The 21,038-nt window shown below is 43.0% G+C and overlaps 1 protein-coding gene across 5 annotated transcripts in view; it reads right to left on the bottom strand.

Moving 5' to 3' along the window:
* LOC143924932 (syntaxin-binding protein 4-like) overlaps nt 1-21,038 on the bottom strand; it is a 100,211-nt gene that overhangs the window by 6,551 nt on the left and 72,622 nt on the right. For 3 of the 5 annotated variants that reach the window (XM_077449464.1, XM_077449460.1, XM_077449461.1), the window contains 12 exons: nt 17,490-17,596; nt 14,508-14,670; nt 11,825-11,891; nt 9,687-9,781; nt 9,487-9,583; nt 8,802-8,938; nt 7,286-7,378; nt 6,548-6,613; nt 6,121-6,309; nt 4,984-5,094; nt 3,203-3,249; nt 709-815 (listed from right to left, as the gene is read on the bottom strand). In XM_077449464.1, coding sequence (XP_077305590.1) covers nt 709-815; nt 3,203-3,249; nt 4,984-5,094; nt 6,121-6,309; nt 6,548-6,613; nt 7,286-7,378; nt 8,802-8,938; nt 9,487-9,583; nt 9,687-9,781; nt 11,825-11,891; nt 14,508-14,670; nt 17,490-17,596 — 1,279 coding nt within the window. The remainder of the gene's footprint in view (nt 1-708; nt 816-3,202; nt 3,250-4,983; nt 5,095-6,120; nt 6,310-6,547; nt 6,614-7,285; nt 7,379-8,801; nt 8,939-9,486; nt 9,584-9,686; nt 9,782-11,824; nt 11,892-14,507; nt 14,671-17,489; nt 17,597-21,038) is intronic. The other 2 variants (XM_077449462.1, XM_077449463.1) reach the window with 1 other exon arrangement.

Below are 21,038 nucleotides of genomic sequence, written 5' to 3'. Positions count from 1 at the left end.
CTCTCAAGGCTGCGGTTATCCCTGCACATTTTTCTATCACACATTTACGTTCCACTCAACTTACCATTAATATGCTTGGATACAGCACTCTGTGAGCAGCCAGCTTCTTTAGCAATGACCTTGTGTCCGGTGTCAATGACTGTCTTATGGACAACTGTCAAGTCAGCCGTCTTCCCTAACATACTGAACCAGACTGAGAGACCATATAAAGGCTCTGGAAACCTTTACAGGTGTTTTTGCGTTGATTAGAGTGTGACACCATGATTCTACAATATTAAACTTTTCACAATATTCTAATTTTCTAATATACTGAATTTGGGGTTTTCACTAGCTGTAAGCCATAATCAAAATTAAAAGAAAGAAACACTTGAAATATATCGCTGTGTGTGTAATAAATCTATATAATATATGAGTTTCACCTTTTGAATTACTGAAATAAATTAACTTTTTGATGATATTCAAATTTTTTGGAGATGTACCTGTATTTTCTGAACTTGCTGAAAATTTTCTTAGCTAAAAAAAATAAAACGAATGAAGTCACCACTTCTAATAACGTGTAAGCTGCATTATGTTACATTTTTGTTCTTGGGTTTAGTTGCACATTAAAACTAAACAAGTTAACGGAAAAATTGTATGGTTAGTCTATTGCTATCAGTATCAAAGTGGAGTCTTTGCAGGATATAGATAGCGTGCACATGGGTATCTTACCATTACAAGATTCTAGGATATCGCTGACTTCTGTAACCAGCAGCTGAGCAGAGGGCAAGCAGGCATTCAACGCATTGCCGTCATAGCTGGTCTCCACTTCTTCACACCTACAAGAAAGAGGAACTTTTACAGTGCAAATATACACGACATTCTGATTGTACAAACCCCTTTGTATTTAGCGAAACTATGATATATGAGGACAACCCTATATAAGCCATTCAATTTGTATCCTATTGCACACCTCCCAACTTGCTGAGATGGGAATGAGGGACACCTATTAGCATAAGTATTTAAGCATAGGACACAGCCCCTGCAATGCCCCCATTAAAGGAGAATTCTACAAAAAAATGATTGGCTAAACCCACAAGTGTTTTTCCACCAGTGGCGGCTGGTGCTATATTATTTTTTGGGGGGGGGGGGGGGGGGCAAAACAAGACATCTGCTTCAAGGTTCGATGTGTTGTGCATTCAGAGATGGTATTCTGCATACTTTGGTTGTAACAAGTGGTTTTTTGAGTTACTGTTGCATTTCTATCATCTTTAACCAGTAACCAGTCTGAACCATTCTCCTCTGACCTCTGACATCAACAAGACATTTTCCCCCACACAATATTCTCACTGGATATTTTCTCTTTTTTGGACCATTCTCTGTAAATCCGAGAGATGGATGTGCGTGGAAATCCCAGTGGATCAGCAGATTTTGAAATACTCAGACCAGGCCTTCTGGCACCAACAACCATGCTATGTTCAAAGCCACCTAAATTCCCTTTCTTCTCCATTCTGATGCTTGGTTTGAATTTCAGCAAATCGTCTTCACCACGTCTAGATGCCTTAATGCATTGAGTTGCTGACATGTGATTGGCTGATTAGTAATTTGTGTTACCAAGCAATTGAACAGATGTACCTTATAAAGTGGCCGGTGAGTGTATACCTCTGGATAACAGCAAAAACAATAGGTTATTACATCGTTTTTAGAGGAAATCAAAGTGAATTTAATTTAATCCAGTGGATTACATTTATCTAAAGGTAGGTCATTCCTAAGAGAGATCCTAAACTTCATGATTTAAGGCTGCAAATAACATTTGGTAGGTGTTATGCTAGGACCCACTGCCAGGTTCTGCATTCATGTACTATATGAATAAATATGACACAAGCACAGTGTAAAATGTTTCCCTCTTCTTCATTGAAAAGGGAACAATCAGTAGGGATGGCCTTGCGGTTCGCCTGGTGGACATATGCGTTTACATTGTTAAAGAACTTTGACCCATGATGACACATCCATCATGGGGTACAGGACAGCCAATTAAAACATTTCAGCACATGGACAATTGGACATTTCCCCTACCTTATAAATAGACCTGATCTGGTGGCCATTTTACATTCTGTCTTTTGTCAGTGTAGGGAGAGGTTGCTGTGTGGAGCAGGGACAGACTGTAGTGACACAAATCACTAGCTCAGTGCTGGTGTCAGTGCTCTCTATCTTGGTGCTGGTGTCAGTGCTCTCTATCACGGTGCTGGTGTCAGTGCTCTCTATCACGGTGCTGGTGTTAGTGCTCTCTATCACGGTGCTGGTGTCAGTGCTCTCTATCACGGTGCTGGTGTCAGTGCTCTCGATCTCGGTGCTGGTGTCAGTGCTCTCTATCACGGTGCTGGTGTCAGTGCTCTCTATCTCGGTGCTGGTGTCAGTGCTCTCTATCACGGTGCTAGTGTCAGTGCTCTCTATCACGGTGCTAGTGTCAGTTATCAGTTTCTATCGCGGTGCTGGTTTCAGACAGTGAGGGAGATAGCAGCGGAGAAGCCAATCAGCAGGCAGTGCCAGCACCATGGCTGAGGATCAGCACTGGACTGGCACCTCCAGACCATTGCAGTGGAGCCCTGCATAGGTGGGGATAAGGGCCAGTCAGAGGGAGGGGGTCAGGGGCTCAAGCACAGGTTGGCACACTGGGACACTGGCACAGAACTGCGCTGCCCTGACTGTGGCACTGATCATCTCCTGCACCCCCTTCATAGCCTGCCCTGACCTTGCCTCTCCTCCATAGCCTTCACGCGCTCCTGAATTGTCAAAATTTCACAGATAAAAAAAAGAATGCTTGTCGTTGTCGATCCCAGATTCACTTAATACTTGTTATGTCAGTGGCCATGTGGTGGGACTATGTGTTCACAGCTAGTAAGTATTTTGTGGCTGAAAATATGACCTGTAGGTTTTTAAGGTTAGCCTGCCATTAAAGTCAATGGGGTCCACCACGAACTTTGCGGTTCGTGAACTTTTGGCCGCGTTCGCAAAACGTCCCGTCGGAAGTTCGTCCATCACTAACAATCAGTGATCGATTGTACAGATATTTCCCAAAAGCTAGGAAATGTGTGTAATAACAGCCTCTTGATATTTGTCAACCTAAAGAATTCCCCACACAGCCCAATTTTTGCATGTCACTCAATCAGACCAGGATCAAGTATTGCATCACTAACCTTATGCCATACAAAATTGGAAAACTTACCTTTTCTCATCATGTAGCTGGACTGAAGTTAAAAGTGTCTGAATTTTCTTGAAAAAGAAAAAGAAAGATTGTGTAAACTTGAAAAAATCTACATGAAAAAATTGAACATCAACAATGTAACCTCTTGTCTTGAGAGCAAGAGGATCCCTATTAGAGTGCATAGATATTGAGATCAGGGAGTAGAGAAGGCTTTGACCAATGGAAGCAAATACAGTGACAAAAAGAATCACAGAAAATAGGAGGTGATGATGTATAGTAGGAAACACATGTAGAGAAAATTTAGGCGATAAAGGTGAAAGGTGATATGATTAGGTCTGGTACATGGTTGGGAGAAGGTGCAGTGGGGAAAAACCATTTGGAAGAAGAGAGAGATGCGGTGAGGTAGATTGTTTAGGAAAGAAAGCAATACAGACCATTGTGTGCAGATGTAGACTGATTGGGAAAAGAAAACTAATCTACATCACCACACCATCTCAGTGATGTATACTGATTGGGGGAAGACAGAGGTGCAAAGAGTTGGACCAGTTGAAGAAGACATAGGTGCAGTGAGTTGGACCGCTTAGGAGAAGGCAGAGGTGTAGAGAGTTGGAACAGTTAGGAGAAGACAAGGGTGCAGAGAGTTGGACTGCTTAGGAGAAGACAGAGGTGGAGAGAGTTGGACTGCTTAGGAGAAGACAGAGGTGCAGAGAGTTGGACCAGTTAGGAGAAGACAGAGGTGCAGAGAGTTGGACTGCTTAGGAGAAGACAGAGGTGGAGAGATTTGAACCAGTTAGGAGAAGACAGAGGTGCAAAGAGTTGAACCGGTTGAAGAAGACATAGGTGCAGTGAGTTGGACCAGTTAGGAGAAGACAGAAGTGCCGAGAGTTGAACCAGTTAGGAGAAGACAGAGGTGCAGAGAGTTGAACCAGTTAGCAGAAGACAGAGGTGCAGAGAGTTGGACCAGTTAGGAGAAGACAGAGGTGCAGAGAGTTGAACCAGTTAGGAGAAGACAGAGGTGCAGAGAGTTGAACCAGTTAGGAGAAGACAGAGGTGCAGAGAGTTGGACCAGTTAGGAGAAGACAGAGGTGCATAGAGTTGGACCAGTTAGGAGAAGACAGAGGTGCATAGAGTTGGACCAGTTAGGAGAAGACAGAGGTGCACAGAGTTGGACCAGTTAGGAGAAGACAGAGGTGCAGAGAGTTGGACTGGTTAGGAGAAGACAGAGCTGCAGTGAGTTGGACCAGATGGGAGAAGACAGAAGTGCAGTGATGTAGACTGGTTTGGACATTAGCCTGCAATGGTTGGGAAGGTGTGGTATGCAAAAATAGTAGACAGTAGACTGAACATGTATCCATATAAAGATAGACACTGGAAGATGTATATGGACAATAGATGCAACATGACAGATGTTTGGTGGGGGTTCAAGGTGTGGGGATATACACTGATTAAGTAAAGAAAACTAGTCTACATCACTGTACCATCTCAGTGATATAAACCATTTGGGAGGAAACAGAAGACAGAGGTGCATTGGGTTGGACCAGTTGGAAAAGACAGGTGCAGTGAGCTGAACCAGTAGGGAGAAGACAGAAGTGCAGCGATGTAGACTGTATGGGACATTGATCTGGAATGGTTGGGAAGGTGCAGTGATGAAAAAATGGTTGGAAGGTGACTGAGCATGTATCCATATAAAAACAGACACTGGAAAATGAACACAGCAATGACATAGTAAACAGAAGGGTGCAAGACCGAGTGAAAGATGTTCGGTGGAAGTTGAAGTGAGTCTTGACAGTTAATTAACTTACCTGTACAAAGTTGAGTAGTTTCTTATTGGACACTTCCAGGTGTTTGCGAGAGATTTCCGATTTGCGCAACTGACAGTCTGACAATGATAACCGTCTGTTTAAATCCAAGCCCTAAAAAGGGGACACCATTTTAAAAAATTCTGTTAAAAATGACTTGACTCAATAAAAAGCTTTTTTTTTTTTTTTTATATTACAACTCCTTATAGTTTATCTTTAGTCACGCCTTTCTACCTTAATTGTTATTTTTTTGTCTGCTGGTATGGGATACATTACGGTTTTCTCTATACAACATAACATCTTTAGTAGAGAATGCAATAGGGCTGAAACAAATTTTTATCCAAAGGAGTTCTAAAATAGTTGAAAACAAAATTCTATATTTTGGTAAATGTAGGATAGCGTGTACAAGCCAGTAGATTTAGATTGTCCAAGGGAGAGTAACTTTTTTATTTGCTCAGTTTGATAGACCATTTCCAAAGATTATAAAAGCACCTACCATTTGCCAGAAATTCATTACAATGTGTTATTTTTTACCATGGTTTGTACATTGTATCATAGGTGTGCACAGCCTTTTGCATTAGGGTGTGTACCCCAAAACTCAAACACACATGCGTCTGAGTGTATAAATATATCGGGCAGTAGGGCAATGGACCGTGTCAGGAGAGCAGTGGACATTGTCAGTAGTAGAGATTGGTGTCAGTTTCTTTTTTACATTTTTTTTTGTATTATTAAATTTTTACAATTACAATATTTTTATACAATAATTTTTTATTAATGTTTTATTTTACAATTTTTTAAAGTGCCCCATTGGGGGGCTCTGGTAAAATATCAGGGGTTCAAACAGACCGCTGATGTCTCACTTTTGAGACAAAGAAAGGGACTGAGGACAGAGATTCCCCAGTCCCTTTCTCTGCGGCCAAGCAGCGGGGGGAATCTGCCCAACACAGGGTGATTAGGGTATGCCCTGCTACACCCTATGTGCACGCCTATGCATTGTATTAACATTGGTCAGTATCTACTGTATGCCTGACCAAAATTTGTATACTTGAGCACTACTAGTATTTTAACGTTAATGAAATCCTTGTGAATGCCTAATGATAATTGATGTTGGTATGTGAAGATACAGCAATATTCTCTTACTTCGTTGACTTCCAGAGTCATCGTCTTCTTCCCTGACAACTGTTTCTTAAGCTCTGTAATTTCAGTCTCCAGAAGATGAATGACCTCCTCATAGTCATGTTCAGCACTGTGCGCCTGATGCTGAGCCACGTCAGCCACCTCCAGTTTGTTGTGAAGACATCGGTTCTCGGATAGGAGTCCCAGGACTTTCTATAACATGTCCAGAATTATATATTAAGATTTCTGGCCTGTTTCTTCAGGCTTTAATATTACAGTCTTCATTCTCCCTCATTGATGAGGGAGAAAAAGAGTTAATTTGGGTAAATCTCCCCAACAAGGACAAAGACAGCAATAAAAACCTGAAAAGGTGCCTTCCATGCTCTGCCCATAACTAAATAGCGCGTCTTGGCTTGAGGTAGGGTTGAAGGCTTGGAAAGATTGTGCTCACCTGGTTCATCCTTTGGAGTTCCTCTTCTGTCACTTTCTTACTGGTTTCCACTTCTACCAGCAGCGCCTGAAAATGCAACCAAACTTAAATTATACAAAACAAAAGACAATTCCACCCACCAATAAGCTTTCTATATCACTGGCATGTGTTTGTTGACAAAAATGTTACTGCTTTTTGTGTCTCTTATGCCCTGTACACTCGGTCGGACATTCTGACAACAAAATTCGTCGGATTTTTTCCGACGGATTTTGGCCCAAAGTTGTCTTGCATACACAAGGTCGCACAAAGTTGTCGGAAAATCCGATCGTTCAGAACAAGGTGACGTGGGACTATAAAGAGGCCAATAGCTTTCGTCTCGTAATTTATTCTGAGCATGCGTGGCACTTTGTGCGTCGGAATTGTGTACACACGATCAGAATTTCAACGATCAGATTTTGTTGTCGGAAAATTTTAGATCTAGATCTCAAACTTTGTGTGTCAGAAAAAGTCAGATGGAGCCCACAGACGATCTGAATTTCCGACAACACAGTCCGATCGCACATTTTCCGTCAGAAAGTCCAACCATGTGTACAGGGCATTAGAGAAGAAGGGAGGTCAAATTTCCCCAACTTCCCCAAATTTCCTCAGCCTAACTAAAACTTGGCTAAAATAAGCTACTTTATCCCTACCTACTTCTTTGCAGGCATTGACTTTGGAACTACTCTGTAACAATAACCTCCTAAACTAACAAACATTCACCTTCAGACGGCGGACCTCTTGCCTCAATTCTGACACCTCATCCTGCAGCTGTTCCAGTTCTAAGCTGTCAGAGAACCTTGGTATGTCTTCCTCCTGCAAATATTTGGATAGGAATGTCAAAATTAGAAATATAATGGATACATTCTATAAACAGTAACACAAGTTTCATATTTCTTTATAGAATGTTCAGGACACTATGGGGTTGATTTACTAAACCAGAGAGTGCAAAATCTTGTACAGCTTCGCAAGGTAGCCAATCAGCTTCTAACTTAAGCTTACTCAATTAAGCTGTGAAAAAAAAAACTGGAAGCTGATTGGTTTTTATGCATAGCTGCACCAGATTTTACACTCTCCAGTTTTAGTAAATCAGCCCTATATGTGATGGGGCCCCATAGCAAAACAACTAAGGGGCCCCCAGTCTCTCCAATCTCCATCTGAAAGATGATGACTACACTAATACAAAATAGCAATTATGAAGTTGTTCCAGAACTAAATATACAGTCATTTTATTGAAATACCAAAAATAACTGTATAGCTAAACATTGATGGGGCCTCAGAGCAGTTGCATGGTTTGCGACCTCTATAGTTGCACTCTCAAGAATGCTCCCTTTCTGGAAATTAACCCGTCTTTCAGTATTGGCTGAACAAAGCAACTTTTTACTGAGTTTCCAATAATAGGGAAGCAGAGGACATTTCTAGCATGCCTTCCACCATTTGATTTGCCATTGGATGTCCCAGGTGATGTGCCTGATGCTGTGGCTGATTGACCTCTCACCTGATGGTGCCTGCATAATCCTGGGTAGAATGCCACTTCGTAGAGCCAGCAGCATGACACCCATCATCTTTTTACCTGTCTAAGAGTGTCTAAGAGTGGCATTCTGTTCACCCCTGAATGGGAAATATACTGACCATAAATGTATGAAACATTCTTCCCTCTCATCCCAATTATTTAATTTTAGCTCAGGTCGCCCAATACCTGAAGCTCACGTCAAGGGCTGACTTAAGATACTGAAGAAAGAGGCTGAGCATTACAGCCGGGAAACAAGAATTTTCAGATGGAGAGGTCAGCAATGGCAGCCTCCATGACAAGTTTGCTCATTGAGTTTCTCACTTTAAAACACCTGACATGGAAAGGAAGAATGCAAATTCTGGTCTAAGTATCCCCCCCATTAGCACACCATTTGCTAAAAAAAAAAGAATAATTGCAACCTACAGTATATAGCTGACCTAGAGGGTCAAAAAAAGACAGCATTTTATTTTAAGCACAAAATGATTTTATATTAACTGTCTTTAGAACATTTGCACCTATAATATATCACATTCAGATTCATTCCAAACAATGTCCTTTTCATGTACCCCCATTCACTCCAAAGTCAAGGCAATAGTAAGTGACCCACACTCTTATCTCCCAATAAAAAGTTATAACCGCACCCATAATAGGTGACAGTCAGGAAATGACAGGTTGAAGCTCCACCCATAATAGGTGTCCATAAGGTAATGGCAGGCAGTGGCGTACCTTGGTGACCAGGGAGTGGAACGCGGAGGTGTCGAGTAAGTTGGCCACTTCACAATGGGTGAAGAGCAGGCAGCTGGCATCTAGGCTTGCCTCCTCCAATTCATCCTGCAGACAGTCACGGAGAACCTGCAGCAAGTCTGAGCAGAAGAGATCAACTCAATAAACATCAAATTTGGAAGCTGAACTCCTTTTTGTACTTGACCTTTAAATGATTGCTTAATGTGATTGCAATGGATAGTACCATGCCAAAACTCAATTCAAAGAAACAAAGTCACAAGCACACCAAATAAATGTGTATCACCTATTTAATATGAAGACAAAGTCACAACAGTCAAAGAATACGGGCATTTTGGGGATTAATAGGGCATATAAGGCACACGACTGCCTAGAGGAAGGGTCCCTGCAAGGCCCTAAAACATGGGTATTCTCGGACTAAGATGATGCTGTCTTCAAAATAAATATGTGATGAACATTTATTTAGAGTGCTTGTAACTGTATCTTTATGGAGCTACACAATTGTCTATACATGCTTATAAAGCAACATTGTTTTATTATTTTTAATACAATTTTGATCAAAGAACACTAGTCAGAAATTGGCATTTTAAAGAGTTTAAGTCTACACTCCTAACTTGCTATAATATATTATATGTAAATGGCTAGCGTAACCTATAACATAATCAGATACCTCCATAGGCAATGGTGCCCTGGCAGTCAGTGATCAGGCGCCGATGGATTTCTCTCCTCTTTTCTTCTGGGACCTCCAACCTCAGAAACTGCAAGACCTGGAGGGCAGAATAATGACTGGTTAGTCTTGGGTCATATAAAATCCATCGTTTGTATGTACAGAGAATGACCCAAGGCCCCAAATCTCTTTATAGGACTCACCAGTTCCAGTTTCTCCTCTTTGATCCGGACGTGAGGATCCAACAGAACTTTCTGCTTGAGGGCTGATGGCCTGTGAATCGGTGAGGATACAGGAACTGAAATGCAGAATTAAACAATGAGAACTGCTCTCGATCTTAGTCCAGTGCCATCTTAATAGCATCATGGGCCCCTGGGCAAAGTAATGCACCGGGGACCATACCATGGAGATGGTAACCTATGGCACATGCAGAAGAAAGTGGGTGTGGCTAAATTATGCTACATAATGAGCATGGCTGCCCCACCCTCTCTACACACTGTCCCCCTGTATACACTGGCCTCCTTTTCTCCTGTACACACTATCCCCCTCCCTGTACACACTGCCCCTCTGCCATAAATGCCTCTCCCAGCCTATCAGTGGCCTGTATATATGTCTGTACACAGTACAGGGTGGGCAGAAGGGCACAGTACAGGTTGGGCAGGAGGGCACTGTACAGTCCTCTTCTATTCATCCCAAGCAGTACACATCGCCCCAAACAAGCAGCAGTAGTAGTAAAATGCTCCACCTTGGGGGTTCCCCTTAAGCCCTGCAAAGTGCTGGAGGACTGCCGGAAACTTGAATGGGTAGGAGGGACTGCAGGGGGCCCCCATGCTCCTGGGTCCCCTGGGCAGTGCCCAGGTTAGCCCATATGTTAAGACGACCCTGTCTTAGTCAATATCTACCATAAAATTTGACACTTTATGGATTGGAACAAAAAAATAAAAAAATACTCCTCCAAATTCAAAATTGAACTCATAAGTCCGAAAAACTATTTCTCAGTATGATTGGCATTGTGTCACTATAGACAGGTTTATTAAGCAACAAAAAAAAAACTATTAGCCCTTGTACACACGATCGGAGATTGCGACGGAATGTGTCCGATCGGAGCATTTTGTTGGATATTCCGACTGTGTGTGGTCTGCATCGGACTGTTTCTGTCGGAATATCCGTCGGACCAAATTTTCCAACTTGCCGGAAATATTTTCCGACAAAATGCTCCGATCGGACATACTCCGATCATGTGTAGAGAATTCCGATCGGACAAAGTGCCACGCATGCTCAGATCAAATTCCTACATCAAAGCTATTGGCTACTAGCCTGAACGTAGTCCCATCGTAACGAAATTACGTCATCACGTTCTGAAAGATCGGATTTTCCGACAACTTTGTCCGACCGTGTGTTTCGGAAAAGATCCGTCGGACAAAATCCGACGGATTTGGTTGTCGGAATCTCCGACCGTGTGTACAAGGACTTACAATGTTGCTTTTCTTAGGATTTCACCAGTAACAGCACTTCTTGTTGCAGGATAATAATGCTAAGCCATTGCCTTGCAATTACCAGTAGCGATGTCATTCTCCCATGCAAGCTCCTCTAGTTGGCCGATGGGCTGTCTATCTAACAGACATTTTAAGCAGTCCAATGGCCAAATGATGAAATGCACTCAGCGGGTGGACATTTCAGCTGCTAATTGTTAGGCAGATGGTTAGTAATGTCAGCACAAAACAGGAAGTGCTGTTACTAGCAGGATCCCCAGTGAAGAAATGTTGCTTATATGATGATCTTGATTCAGGCTGACAATGCTAAGCAAAATGTCCCAATTTTCTTCTAACTTTCAGCAGAGCAAGAACTAATTCCACTTATACTACCGGACCAGTCATTCAACAGGGAAGCTAACAACACTCTCTGACCAGGGGTGGACTGACCATTCGGGCCCTCGGGCATGCCACTAAGGGGCACCATCAGGGTTGCCAGCCTCAATAAAACCAGGGACAGTATGTGAAAATCTGTGTTTTTTAATATATAGCTGCCCCGCCTCTCCAGTACCTTTTCTGTGTGTGTATTCTGTGTGTATATACACAGTGTGTGTATATTGTGTGTCTGAGTGTGTATACTGTGTGGCTCCATAATCTATTGCCTGGGGGCCCCATAATCTCCTGTTGCCCAGGGGCCTCATAATCTCCTACTGCCCAGGGCCCCATGAGTTGTCAGTCCGCCCCGTCTCTGTCATACTAATGACCACTAGAGGGCGTATTTACAAATCGAATTATAGAACAGGTCAGTGTTACTGTAATAAATTCAAATGTGTTCTTATTGAAATTACACCACCCTCTGTGAGTCTTACCTGAAATGGTTAGTTCAGGAGGACAGATATCAGGGGATGGTGAAGGCACGTTGTTTTCATGTCGGCACTGAAATGCAACAAAGGAGAGTTACTCAGAAAAAATATATAAATTAATCTACAAATAAGGATGCAGATATGAGAAGTGAGCTCCACCTTGGTGCTTTCAGTACTTCACTAGACCATATTGTCCCAACAGAGGGAATGAGCTCAATATGCACTCACAGTGTGTAATTCAAGAAGAAGATTGGTGTGGGGACATCCTGACACTAAGAACACTCCTACAAACGGTCTGCCACACCAGGTTCCATATAGATCAGTGGATTGCTCAAATATAACACCAAACATGAATAGCATCGTGGCCCCTAGACCATTCTTCTGCCTGAATTACATCCCAGGTCCTATAAAGATCCATAGAATACTCCAATGTAATACGGAACATCAACAGCACCAAAAGAAAACCTCAGGCAAGTACAAGTACCATTCACCATCCAGTTTTAATTAGATACAGTATGTAATACAAAGTTTCACAAGAAAATCAATACAATAAATGTATAAAACTGCAGGACAAGCAGCTCATGTTAAAAAAAAAAAGGAGATAAAGGGTCAATCTATAATTCTCCTTCATATGCATTTCATAATTGACATCAGTTTTATGATTTATTTATTGTGAGCAATTGTATTGCGTATATCTATACAAAACTATTGTGGAATGTACTTGTACTATCTGAAATTAATTTTTTCGTGGTAGTATTGATGTTCAGTATTCCATTAGAGTAATCCTTGGACCTATATGGGACCTGTTATGGTAAACCAGTATGTGGGATCAGTTGGGCCTGTCAGAAGAGCAATAGGTTGTCCTTGGACCATCCTTTGGCTTGAATTGCACACAATAAGCGCATATTGATCTAAATTCTCTCTGTGCGGTCAATCAGGTCTGGTGAGTTACATCTACAAGCACTTTGGGTGGAAGTCGGGTCTGGGTGTCTGTATCCTCATGGCGATATTCGCTGTACAAATTTAGATAATTTATTTTGTTGGAGTGTATATCGACCTTATGCCAGCAGTCAATTAAAATGGTCTTTCAGACCTTTTTACCCCTCGAAAAAAATATTCAGGTCTCAGGGAACCCCTGCTAAAAATAATTAATTGGTGGCCAGTGTGAAGAATGCTTCTTACATTGGTGATTAGTGGGAGGAATATTCTCACACTGGTAGTCAGTGGGAAGAATGCCCCTTACATTGGTGGTCAGTGGGAAGAATGTCCTCTACATTGGTGATCAGTGGGAAGAATGCCCCTTACATTGGTGGTCAGTGGGAAGAATGTCCTCTACATTGGTGGTCAGTGGGAAGAATGTCCTCTACATTGGTGGTCAGTGGGAAGAATGTCCTCTACATTAAGTGCCAGTGGGAACATTGCCCTTACATTGTTGCTCAGTGGGAAGAATGATCCTTACAATGGTGATTAGTAGGAAGAATGTCCTCACATTGGTCTTCAGTGAGGAGAATTCTCTTATATTGGTGGTCAGTGGGAAGAATCATATTTATATTGGTGGTCAGTGTAAAGAATGCCCCACATCCATTCACTTTCCAAAGCTTGCCACCTCAAGCTCTGCAACATCTCCAAAACATGTCCCTTCCTAACCAATGAAACCACTTTTAGGCAATCCCTGAAAACCTCTCTTCAGAGAAGCCTATTTTGCCCCTACCTAACTACTGTACTTTTACTTTCTTCGTCAGCTCATCCCCCACAGTTATTACCTTTTGTATCACTTGACCCTCCCTCTTACATTGTAAGCTCTAACGAACAGGGCCCTCAGATTTCTCCTGTATTGAATTGTATTGTAATTGTACTGTCTGCCCTAACGTTGTAAAGCACTGTACAAACTGTTGACACTATAAAAATAATTATTAGATTGGAGGTCACTGAGAATGATGCCCCTTACATTGGTGATCAGTGGGAAGAATGCCCCTTTTTTGGAGGTCAGTGGGAAGAATGCCCCCTACATTCGGGATTAGTGGGATGAATACCCCTTACATTTGTGGTCAGCGGGAAGAATGCCCCATAAATTGGTAGTGAGTGGGAAGAATGCCCCATACATTGGTAGTAAGTGGGAAGAATGCCCCATACATTGGTAGTAAGTGGGAAGAATGCCCCATACATTGGGGATTAGTGAGATGAATGCCCCTTACATTGGTGATTATTGGAAAGAATGTCCTTTACATTGATGATCACTGGGAATGATACCCCTTACATTGGCGGTCACACAGCCAGCATTACCGATTGCTAAAGAGATAATTGGCGTCTGGTTGTTGGCTCTGCCAGGTGGCATTGAAGCAAGAATTAAGAAGGCATCATCAAATGAGAGGTCAATCAGCCACAATTCAAGAAAACCCTACAAACTCTGAAGGAACTTTAGGAGTTCAGCAGAACTCTGGTTGGGAAAGGCTGATCTAAAAGTTTACATATAGAAAAGTGTATTTCAGTCTTTTAATTCTTGTAGTAAAATCAGGTGAACACATAAAAGAAGATCATAAACTTTGCTTGATGTCCCAAATAGCAGAAGTAGGGAGTTGCTTTAGCACCCTATAAAAAAAACAGATTCTCATTATCACTGGTTACCATGGCCTACAAAAGTCTGCCAAGTGTTCTTTGTCCTACTGAATCGAAGCAATGCATTTCTCACCTCTGGAGATCGGACATGGACTTTCAGCCTGCAGGAGGGCAGTCCGTTTCCCAGAATCCTGTGCTGCAGTGGCGCAGAACTACTGCCTCCTAGCATCCGCAATGCATTCGGGATAAAGGACACATCGATGCAACTGTCCTGTCTTAGAAGACAAAATAAACTCCTGAAGAATATAACAGAAGGACAACATAATGCATAAAGGTTCTGAGGTCCTCTGCCCAAAATTTGCTTATGTACGGTACGCTGCTACCATAGGCAATCTACACAAATTGTGAGCTTCACCCAGAAAAGGGCCACTGACTAGGGCTGGTCGCTCCCAGTCTTCTACCCTCAACAAACCAAACAAGCATGTCAACTCTGCCAGAACAGTTCATCTGTACTAACAGGAGCAATATGTGGTGGGGTTGCCCCTCTGTCACCATCCATACCGTATTCAGTAACGGAAGGATTTGCACAGTGATTTTTATTAAATAAGTCCGCGTTAAGCCATACAGAAAGCATTCCTATATAATGCAAAATTATAATCACCCATTAAAGTGTTACTAAACCCACAACAGTAAAATCAGTCTGTATGTGTAGTAAAGCATGCTTCTTACACTCACTGCGGACCCTATGGGGTTAATCCTCCGCATTGTGTAAAATGCTGTTTGATCCTGTCTCATAAAAGACAGGATCAAACAGCATTTTACACAATGCGGATAGAACAGAGCCTTTGGGGCAAGCTGCACATGTTCAGTTTGGTGTGCATTGCTAGAGTTTTTTGAGGGGAGGAGGGTGCATGTGATCAGCACAGGGCCAATAAGCACTGTCCAGACAGAGGGTCAGGGGTCCGGCAGCATCATAGGCCTGGAAACCCCTCCTACAAGCTTTAACCAAGCACTGATAGAAGTCACAAAACTTTCTCTACTGATGAGAAAAGGTATTTTGCAGTTTATAGTTAGTAAAACAATTGCGTTCTCATGTTCTGTGTACTGTGGGAGACCAGATATAGTGAATGCAGGGTCCTGGGTTTAGTAATACTTTAAGTACGACAGAGTAACATTGACACAACTAGCACAAGCTGAAAGTCAGAAACTTTCTGCATTTTGGTATAAACACAATTTTGTTAATTTTTACCACTTGTGCAGAACACAGGTGATGAAAGCAAAGTGTTCCAATAGACATCTGGAGAAGTCAGAGCTCCCAGAAGACCACCAAGAAAAGGTTTGTCAGTCAGTGCTTGCATAACCTTTATATACAGCAATAGTTGCACGACATGATAAATACTATGAAATACATAAAAACATGTACAGAAATTGCCAATTTTAGGAATTCCTGTTGTGTTAGTTGAAGCAAATATGGATCATCACTTGGTCAATAAATTATAGCCCAACTCCAGCATCATTTTTTTATTCAGTTTTGGATGGCATGGGTTAGAATTATAGCAGAACCTTGGAGGAAGTTCAAAACAACCCCGACACTGCAAGGGTTAAATGTTCATTTTTGGCTTGAGTGTTGTACTTCCCTTATCCCTCACTCTCGCAAACTTTCTCCTCTCTAAGAGACTGGTGCCCCCAAAGCCCCTTCTTTTCTCTACTCCACACTCTGACATCACCACCTACAATGCAGGACCAGCAGTCCTGTATTGTAAGTGAGGACTTTAAAGTGATACTAAAGGTCCCTTTATTTTTTTATTTTTTTAAATAACAAACATATCATACTTACTTCTGCTGTGCAGCTCGTTTTGCACAGAGTGGCCCCTGAACCTCGTCTTCTTGGGTCCCTCTGCGGCTCTCTCGGCTCCTCCAAGCTTTAGATAACCCCCTGGGAGAAGCGATCTCCCAGGGAGGGTTACCTTGTGGGCGCGCTCCTAAGTCCAGCTTTCAGCGTCCATAGATGCCGAATGCAGGACTAGGCCCCCCCCGGGGGCCGCGTCATAGGATTTGATCGTCAGCAGTGGGAACCAATGGCTGCGCTGCTATCAATCTATCCAATCAACAGCCGAGAACACCCTAGCCGAGCGACGACGCGCCCCCATGGGACAAGTTTGAGGGTTCAGGTAAGTAAAACAGGGGGGGGGGGGCTGGGGGCCGGTCAGGTGTTTTTTCACATTAATGCATAGGATGCATTAAGATGAAAAAACACTTACCTTTTTAACCCCTTTAAGGGCCCACTCACACATTATGGGGCAGAAAGGCAGAAAGGGGTTGGAAACCTCAGACTTGAAATATGAACAAAGCATATCCCTCTAAAGTGTGTGCGTGTCTCAATTAGGAGCACTAAGTGTCATTTTTGTCTGCTGGCCCATTCCTGTTATCAGCATGAATAACTTATGACAAGTTTTCCTGACACCAAGAGAAAAAAGGTGACAGGGGGCAGGACCTCCAGCTGATTGAACCTCAGCTCTGTTCCTGTGTGCTGTGTGAACGGGGGGGGGGGGGAGTGTGCCCCCTTCCCTCCAATCACCTCTCAGAGGTCTCCTCAATGAGCTCTGCAGAGTGTAACTTCAGCTCTCCACCCCCTGTTTTCTGACAGCTCAGATAAGCTATATCAATTCTGCATTTTATATGGCCGTTGAGAAGAGAGGACTGCAGATTAACAGATACAACTTATGTAGGAGGATTTGTTTCATCTCTGTGTATCACCTGAGGCCAATCGTTTCACTGGGTATATTTAAGGGTTTATAACCATTTTAAAGGTAAAACTTCTCTTTAATAATAACCTGGCCAAAAATAAGCATTCACACTTGCAGTACAGGTGACACCTATGCAGTAAATGGGGGGGGGGGGGGGGGCAGTTGTCACCAAGGCACAAAAGCAATAAAAATCACTGTCAACATTTTTTATTCCCTTCTCCACCAAAGGATGTCCCCATTGGAGAGATTTCACATCACTTCCTGCCCTGATTGAAAGTGATGAGAAATCTCCCCAACATCAACATTGCCAGGGGGTTCTTAACTTGAGTTGGGCTAAATAATTTCAGACAATCTGGGTTCGAACCCACCTGAGCCTGGACCTGTTCAGTATCCTCTTGGCTTCCTCGTTGGTGACACCTATCAGCGAGTCTTTATTGACTGAGAGCAGCTGGTCACCTGGCCGAAGGCGTCCATCCTGAAAAAAGATGCCAGGGATCCTTAAAGGAGGACTATATATTTTTATTTTTTACATAAATATGGGAAAGAGATCAGCTCATTGTACTCTACATTATCTTTGTGTACTGTACAACATACTTTGAAAAATCTTTGTTTCTATTCTACGTACAGTTTGTACTTATAGATGTACATGGTGGCAGCCATATTTACTCATTACATGTGCAGTCTCCACTTCCTGCTCAGGAATCTGTGTCTAAACACTCCTCCTATCTCATAGCCGGTCTACCAGACAAGGCCTGTCTCATTAAAGATTATCAACAGAGCTTGAGGGGAGCAAGCCCTAGATGATAGTGAGTTCTTACGAGCTGGGAACCACAATCTCTCATCTCCCCCCCCCCCCCCCCGTCAGTCCCCTCCCCCACAGTTAGAACACACACATAGGGAACACAGTTAACCCCTTGATCGCCCCCTAATGTTAACCCCTTCCCTGCCAGTGACATTTATACAGCAATCAGTGCATTTTTTTTTTTTAGCACTGATCACTGTATAATTGTCAATCAACCCAAAAATGTGTCAAAAGTGGCTGATGTGTCTGCCATAATGTCACAGTCTCGATAAAAATCACAGATCGCCGCCATTACTAGTGAAAAAAAAAATGATAATAAAAATGCCATAAGTCTATCCCCTATTTTGTAGACTCTATGACTGTTGCGCAAACCAATCAATAAACGCTTTTTGAATTTTTTTTTACCAAAAATATGTAGAAGAATACATATCGGCCTAAACTGAGGAAAAAATGCGCTTTTTAAAAAAAATAATAATTGGGGCTATTTATTACGGCAAAGAGTACAAAATATTGTGTTTTTTTCAAAATTGTCGCTCTTTTCTTGTTTATAGCGCAAAAAATAAAAACCCCAGAGGCGATCAAATACCACCAAAAGAAAGCTCTATTTGTGGGAAAAAAAGGACATCAATTTTGTTTGGGTACAGCGTCGCACGTGCAATTGACAGCTAAAATGACACAGTGCAGTATCGCAAAAAGTGCTCTGGTCATTGAGCAGCCAAATCTTCCAGGGCTGAAGTTGTTAAAGAGGAGTTCCGCCCCCCCCCCCCCCCTCCCCGCCAGTAAAAAAAATAAAAGTCATCAGCTACACATACTGAAGCTGCTTGTATTAGGACCATTACCTGTCCTGGACACCCGCAATGTCGGCACCCCAGCCAATGTTTCCATTGGCTCAGCCATTCGTGGTAAGGGAACCCGGCAGTGAAGCCTTTTGGCTTAACAGCCAGTTCCCTACTGTGCATGTGCGAAGTGCGCTGCGCTTTCTGAATGCAGCATTTTCTAAATGTGCCTCAGCGAGATCTCTCAGAAGTGGGGATGGGTACCTGTCAAAAACAGGTACCAGCTCCCGCCTAGCTCCCCGAAAGGTGCCAAATGTGGGGTCAGTATTTTCCCTTGTTATCTGTTGCAATCCTCTAAATAAATAAATAATAAATAAAAAACCCTTTGCCGCGAGTAGAAGGTGTTAATTTCCTTATGATCCTATACATGGGAAACCCACAGGTTTACTTTAAGACCGGCTTCACACTGCTGCACTGGGGTTTGGCCATATGGTGCATATTTTGTGCCTTTTAGCCGTGGGTTTTTAGCTGCAGTCCCATAGACTTTCTATTATAAGATACAACATGCAGCACTTTTGGTGCTCTTTCAGAAAATGCATCAAAAACCCACAACCTAATAGAAAGTCTGCGGCTCAAACCGTGGGAGAAAAACAAGCAAAAAACACAGATATACCCGTGCTACAGCTTTACTTTCTGCAAGACAGCAAGGGGACTAGATGGGTCAAGCTTTGCCTTTTCAATAGCAGGGTATTATGGGAATTAGGACAGGGATCTTGTTATTAATTGTAGTTCCTGTATAAGAATTTTAATAGCACTGAATGGGGGTCATGTCAATCTTTTAGGGTCAGTCACGGGTTAGGGATGGGGAAGCGACCCAGCCATATTGCTTAACATCAGTGGAAAAAAGTCAGGTCACCAAACTAACGCTGCTGTCTGGCATAGGAATGTAAATCTCAGGACTGGAAAGACAGAAATACAAATCCTTTGCCAGCTAGAATATATTTTATTTGTGTGTATATTTAGCTTTTTCCTGGAAGTGGACTTTATTACATGTAGCACCCTGGAGTTTAGGCAGGGTTGCTCCTCACAAATTTACTTGATAGGAGTAGTTACCCTGGTTGATCATTAGAGATCCATTGATTTCTCCCTAAGTTTGACCTTATTGCACTTTTCTCTTCTACCACTAGGTGGCCTGGTACTTGGTGGTACTAGATATGAGAAGGGCAACTCAAGGTCAGGTTATGGGTATATGGGGTATCTCAGCCAATAGGTTTTCTTGAATCGCTTGGCCTGCTTGGGGTGAGGTCAGGTGATCTGCGTTCTGTACCACCTGGGCGGCTGTCTGGGTGGACGTGTGTCATGTGCCCTGGGCTGCTAGGCCGGAGATTGGGCCTATCCTGGGGGGCATCTGGCTGCTGGGCTGTCTGAAGGCCTATCCAGAAGCAAGAGAGCAGTGTAGGGTTGGGATTGAGGCACGCAGTCCAACCAGAAGTGATGGTTCTGCCGGCCGGAGACCCTGTGAATAGTCGGAGGTAGAGGGGAAGCTGTCGCCACTGAGTGACCATCCACCTTATTACCAGGGACCACAATGAGTAACCGAAGAAAGTATCGGAGCAGTATTCTCACCGAACGGGTACGGTTGAGAATCTGGAAACTTCAGACAGTGATCAAGGGAGGGATCCAGTCAGCAGAGATGAAGCTTGCAGAGCATCCTTGTGTGCCAAGTCAGGGACCGAGCAGGCCAGCGGGGGGTGAAGCTTGAGAGGTATCGGGAGTGTCAAGTTAGGGACCCAGCAGGGAAGCAAGGGTGACGCTTGAGGAAGATACCACTGTGAAGATTGGAGGAGCTCAAGGGATTAAGTGGCAGTGAATCAGAGGGTCTAGTGAGAGACCGGGAGCTCAGTGTGCTGAAGAACTACAAGAAGTTGTAGTGAAGGTGAAGGAACTGTTACGTTTGTTGTTTGGAACTATTAAAGACTGTTGCCATAAGAGACAGCATTCCTGCATGTGCAGATGTGGCGTCTTGCTGGAGGCCTTTCCATGCACCGCTGTCCTCTTATTGAAGTCTTGGAGTCTGCTATTTGAACTTGCAACTACTCAAGGGGGTCCTGCCCCTAACCCTCTTTCCCCCATGAAAAAGTTTAATAGAAAGGATGAACCACCGTAATCCTCGAGGACTGAAGCTTTGTCTTCTATTGATGAGCCCCAGGTGCTGACCATTACACACACCATGAGCAAACAAGCAGGACAAAACTCTGGATAGCCGCACACTGGAAAAAGACTTGAAATCCCATCTTTAATTGAAACAACGTGGGTCACATCAAAACAAATTAAAAAAA

Source organism: Lithobates pipiens, unplaced genomic scaffold (genome assembly GCF_037356315.1).
Source record: "Lithobates pipiens isolate NorthernLeopardFrog02 unplaced genomic scaffold, aLitPip1_a1.2 Scaffold_22, whole genome shotgun sequence".
Classification (NCBI taxonomy): domain Eukaryota; kingdom Metazoa; phylum Chordata; class Amphibia; order Anura; family Ranidae; genus Lithobates; species Lithobates pipiens.
This window is presented reverse-complemented; position numbering and strand designations above follow the sequence as displayed.